The 6000-nt window shown below is 35.6% G+C and overlaps 1 protein-coding gene across 1 annotated transcript in view; it reads left to right on the forward strand.

Moving 5' to 3' along the window:
• LOC131064216 (outer envelope pore protein 24A, chloroplastic) overlaps positions 1-1566 on the forward strand; it is a 69399-nt gene extending 67833 nt beyond the window's left edge. Inside the window, exon 3 of the mRNA XM_057998296.2 lies at positions 1121-1566. Coding sequence (XP_057854279.1) covers positions 1121-1201 — 81 coding nt within the window. The 3' untranslated portion in view covers positions 1202-1566. The remainder of the gene's footprint in view (positions 1-1120) is intronic.
• Positions 1567-6000: the final 4434 nt, after the last annotated feature.

Here is a 6000-nt window from a genome sequence, read left to right on the forward strand (position 1 = left end):
GGGACTTTCAAGTTGAATCGGCTTGTTTGAAACTTCTACCAAATCACTTAATAAAAAAAGTAAATATAATTTAATATATCTCTAATCCTAATATTATATCACTATAGATTTATTTCCTTTCATGGTCATCAAGGAGTATGTTGTAGGTGTTGATGCCTACTTTTGTATGCTCTTTGATATTTCTACTGTGCATGAAGGGCGAGTGTGTATCTCGCCATGCATTTACCTGCAAGTTCTATGTCTTTATTGTTAATAAAGGAATACATATTATCTGTAAAAGCTTCTGGAAATGATTGTGTGCAAGTTTTTTGATCAACGTTTCGGATCACACTCCGTGATCCATCATCAGGATGAATGAGAGCACATTAAGCAAAATATGAGTGATTGCAGACTAGGATGATACTTAAAAAGAGGGGAGAGATGAAAGAGAAGACAATCTATGGATTGTGGAAATCTCATTTCATCGGAGGAATACATATGTTTAGGCCTATATTCTGTTAAAGAGGTTGTGGCAGAGATATTAAGTTTCAATTGTGAAAGTATATTTTTAAATATCAGGCATTCCCATATCCTGTCCTGTAGGCAAGACTGGAGGATATTTCATAGATTTAGATGAGTCTTGCTCAGGACTTAGAAGGTATTGTTTCGAATTAGCTGTATCATGCGCCTTGGAAAGGTACTGTTGACCTGTGCGTCTTAGTGTTTATGTGCAAAACCCTAGGTAACATTTAAAATTGTGCTTCCGTGAGGATTTGTATTGACACTATTCTACATTATTGCTTTAGCTAGATATTTATTCCTGACTATGTTGTAGTTGTTTCATATTTGTTGATTTTTTCATATAACATATACTCAAACTTTTGATGTTGATAGGTTGAAAGTCACATCAATATTTTGAGTTTTTAATTCAATAAAAGGAATTTAGGTCCCCAACAATTTTTTTTTTCTGTTGTATCTTGGTGATTTCTTTTCAGATAAGGGGCCAATGAATTCTGCGAGTGATTAAGTGGCTAATTCATTTCATTTTTCTTTCAACCTTTGTGGATCTTCTAAAGCCAAATCCATTCAATGCTGTATTGAAATTTGATCACTACGGATGTCTTCTTTTTTGGTGCTTCAGGTTTCAGCATCAGTGAATATCGACGCATTGAATAAATCACCAAAGTTAATTGCAGAGAGGACGTGGAATATTGAAATTTGATATATCATAATCACAGCATCCTGCTGCTGAATTGTATGTGTTTTAGGATACTGTTCACTGCCGCATGTCTTTTGCTGTTGGTATGTTTTTAAACAATTTTCCTCCCCAACATTCAAAATGTGCTGTTGAGATACCATTTCTTGAATAAGGCTCATTCTTTCTTGAGATTGATTTGATGATTGGGATGGAAGCATGGCTTCCAAATTGGGTCCCTCTGATTGATGAATTGTATTGGTCAGAAGTTATAGCTTCTTTAACTAAAATACATTGAGAATATTTGAATATCCATAGCCAAAATGTCATAACTTAATGGCACTAGTGTTCTGCCAATTTAAAAGTATTTGAATAAATTCTTAAATTAAGCATTTATGTGTTTTATTCATGATTAGTTTAGAGCTTATTTTTCACACAACTCAAGATTGAAGTCAAATTAATGAACCTGTAAATTTAAGATCACTCCACACTATCCTATTTCTCGCATGCATGTAATGTCATGTTACATGTCGCCATTGAATGTATTTGTCTGTCGAAGAGCTGGTTAAATTTCTTGCTTGTCTTATTTTAATCTTGTATAGGAAGTTAAATAATTTTTCTTACAAGACCACAGGCAAAAAAGCATTTGTATACTTGGATGTCTTTTTTACTCTTCAGAATATTATTCATGTCTCACCATAAGAAGTGGAACAAAGCTATGAATCTCTGGCTTGGGCAACTATTTCCTATTCAAAAAGACAGTTTAATTTGAGGCAACACAATGTAAGCTCGTGGCTTCCCCTTTTTGGCCACTTTAAAAGCTTTTCCCAAAGTGCAAATTGTAGGCTTTACTACAAACACCCTCACTAGGGAGTGTTTATATTTTATGAGTTATAAAGTGGTATTGTGGCTTCCCCTTTTTGGCCACTTTAAAAGCTTTTCCCAAAGTGCAAATTGTAGGCTTTACTACAAACATCCTCACTAGGGAGTGTTTATATTTTATGAGTTATAAAGTGGTATTGTGGCTTCCCCTTTTTGGCCACTTTAAAAGCTTTTCCCAAAGTGCAAATTGTAGGCTTTACTACAAACATCCTCACCAGGGAGTGTTTATATTTTATGAGTTATAAAGTGGTATTTTTTTTGGGTAAAATGCTCAAGGTGTATATATAAATAGTAGATTAATATTTAAACTAATACATAGATATGAGCATTTCTAAAACTGCAACAAGGAGTCCAATTTTAGGAGAGCATTGCTCAATCCAAAAATTAGACAGATATCAACAAGTGATTTGCAAAAAGATCCTAGACACAGACAAGACTGAGGAGCCGTGCTCAACCCACACATACTACTGACTAAAAACTGGGGAGCATTGCTCAACCTGCCTGGAGATTTGAAATGACACAACATTCTCAAAAAGTCTGCCAACCAAACAAAAATCTGAGGAGCATTGCTCAACCCAGAATTATCACATGTGATCGGTGTATACATCATTCAAAATAATGAGGGCCGCACTATATCTGTAGGCATTTAATTCATAATCTAATCACCTAGTTGCTTATATCTCCTCTGAAAGGATCTGGCACATGCATTTGGTGATTACTGCTTTCACAAAGATGAGAGGACCATCCAAAATCTTCAGGCATTTAGTTCATACTTTATTCACTTCATTCGGTTTGAATGAGCTTCTGCCATCGTACCGCCTGACAGGACATCCAAAGCATTTGCCGCGATGGAACATGATGCATCAATAAAGATTGTCCTGGCAAAGTACAATCATCTATGGTGGAATATGATGCAAGATGATGCTGCAAAAGATTTTAAACTGCCAGGGAACAATCATCCACAGAGGACGTTACACCAATGATATTTTAAACCTGCAAGAAAACAGACATGTTAGCAAAAAACAATAGTTATTTGCTCGATTACATCACAGGTTCGAGTTGTTTGCAGCCTTTGTTTGCCAACCAGTCAGCTAATTGATTGGCTTTTCTATAACAATGATGGACTTCATAGCTTTCAAAACTATCTAGCAGCTGCCACACTTGAAGAAGCACATACTGAATTTTCAATTTTTCAATTGTGAATTCTCCTCTGTCTACATGCATTTGCGATGATCAGGGAATCTCCTTCAATCTGGGTTTTTTTGGGTTTCTACCTCTCAAAAATATAAAATATTTTACACCACTGCTGCATCCCCTCATTAGGTTTGCCAGAAAGAAAACTTAAAATAGCAGAGGCAAACCAGACACTGCAAAAAAACTACAAAGATCATCTTCTTTTGTCTTAACGTCTGGGCCTATTACATATACAAAATGGGCTGTTGTCTCATGACCTCATAGACTCTGATTAGCTTGCTACCCTGAAGATCACAGGGAGATGAACACACTTTTGATAGAGTTAAAAAAAATTACTAGCCAAATAGAGGGAACAAGTCCAAAAATTACAATAAGAAATGTGACAAAAGCTACATACGTGGAGAAGATGCTAAAACAATTGCCGAAAATAATAGCCTATGGGCCTTCAAGTAGGAATTATGGAAATACAATGTCTGTGAAAGACAGCTTTTTTGTTTTCTGAAAAAGTTGGCTTTCAACCTTGCAGGTAGAAAAATCTGAGGGCCGTCATGTGCTTCTACACGCATGCAATGTGTCCATATACATGTATGCAAAAAAACATGAATGTATGATACATGCATGAAAAGGCATTCCATACTTGCATGCATGAAAGGCCAATGGGTGCATACAAAAGTCATGCATGCATGAAAAAGCAATCCTTGCATGTGAAAAAGCATACATGCATGTATGCAAAGAGCATGCATGAGTGAGGAAGTGCCTGATTTGTGTCCTTAGTTTCAAACTTTGTTTCATGTAGGAAAAAATCTGAGAAATAACTTGGCAGAAGATGCTGAAGAGATGGATTATGGAGGGGGGAGTTAAGTGCCCAATAGTTTCAAGAAATGAGTTTCATTGATTAACCTTGGAATTCATGGTGCCTATAGACACCCAAACTTGTCCATACCCAACCACACTCAACTTTACTCCATTCTAGTCAATTAAATAAATATCTATTATTATTTTAATTCATCCTTTATCTTTACTCTTTACCTTTTATTAAACATTATTAAATAAATTTACATTTATTTAATTAGATATAACCTTATCTCCCAAACTGTCTAACTAAATCAATTATGATTTATGCTAATTAATTTTCATTATCATTTTCACTTATATTTAACTCCACCTCACCTTCAGTCCTTGTCCACTCAATCCTTACCATTGAATCTATCTACATGGATCGAGATCTAAACTTACTATTATGTGACAAGTGTTCCTTCTCTCCTCTTACTTACATGTGTGAGCATGCAAAGGTCACCTCATAACCACCCTACCTCTTGCACATGTCATAGACATGTTTTTTCATGAGCTTCCCCATGTGTGCTCACACGTGTGAGCACATCTAGCTTTACACCAATGACACATGTCATTCTTATGCCTTCTCTTTGCGACATTTGTCACAATGCTAATACTTCAATCCATGCCAGTTCTTTCAATCAATCCTAGCCAATCATTTATCATCACGTCTTGGCCATTGATTTTCCTCATGGAAAAATTATAAATTGAGGTTTTTGCTTTCATTTTGAACATCTACCTTCCTATTATCTTGTTGGTCTTTTTCTTGATCAATGATCATACTAACATCTTGGTGCTACTATAAGCAACCACATTCCACCTAACTACACTATATCAAAGGAGCAAATCAAGTGAAGGGTGCTTGCCTCTACTTTCACTCAATTAGTGAGATGATGAGGTAAATTATATCTTTCATTTCTTTTATCTTTTTGTCTTTTATCATTTCTCCATTTCTATTTTGGCATGTTCGGTGAGACCTACGTCCCTAAATACTAATCAAAATCTAAGTTTTTGTGCAAGTTTTCATGTTCGAAGTTGTAGAATGGTGCTTGCACCCTATGTTTTAATGCTTCTGTAGATATGATCAACGCTTTTGCAACATCTCATTGCTTGCGACCTATTCTTCAATACTTGTGTGGCTTAGTGCTAGCGCCTTGCCCTTCAGTCTCCGAGCGGTTCAACACTTGTTCCCCCTTTCTTTTTTTTAATTGAGGTGCACCCCTAATCTTTTAGCATCTGTGTTTTTTATTGCTTGTGCTCTATCTTTCAATGCTTGGATTGATTTTAGTTTTTTGTATATTTGGTTTTTCTTTTTCTTTTTCTTTTTCCGTTTTTATTAACTTTTGTTTGATTTAGTTAACATATCTCTTCAAGAGTTGTTATAGTGTCATTTTTTGCAAGGAAGTGACTATTTTGTAGGAACTGCTCCTTGTGATTTTGTGCCTATGTAGTTTGATGCCTCTACTCTGAACATCAGCACCTCCAGAAATCATGTATAAAATTTTGTTTCTTTGTTCATGTGGTTTAGCGCCTTTGTTGGTTGCTTTAGTGCTTATGTTGGTTATCATAGTGGCTTAGCGAGCCAATTTAGTGGCTTCATAGTTTAGCGCAAGTGCTATGTCTTTTAGCACTTCTATTGGTCAAAACTTTTTCCTCCATGGGCTACAACCTCGAACCCATGCTAGTAGCCAATCGTTGTGTTGGTTGTTCCAATCCAAATCATGGAAAAGGTCCATTTTTTAATGCTTATTTCAATGCTAACAATCATTTTCATGGATCATTTTGGCATTTAACCCTTGTGCAACTCAAAATCGCTTGTCAAAAATAAATTCTTGAACCTAGTAACATTTTTTTGAAGTGATTGTCCAAGACTTTTTTTTTTCACCAATCTAGGTACATTTCATTTTCTTAAGGGG

This window comes from Cryptomeria japonica, chromosome 6 (assembly GCF_030272615.1).
Source record: "Cryptomeria japonica chromosome 6, Sugi_1.0, whole genome shotgun sequence".
Lineage (NCBI taxonomy): Eukaryota > Viridiplantae > Streptophyta > Pinopsida > Cupressales > Cupressaceae > Cryptomeria > Cryptomeria japonica.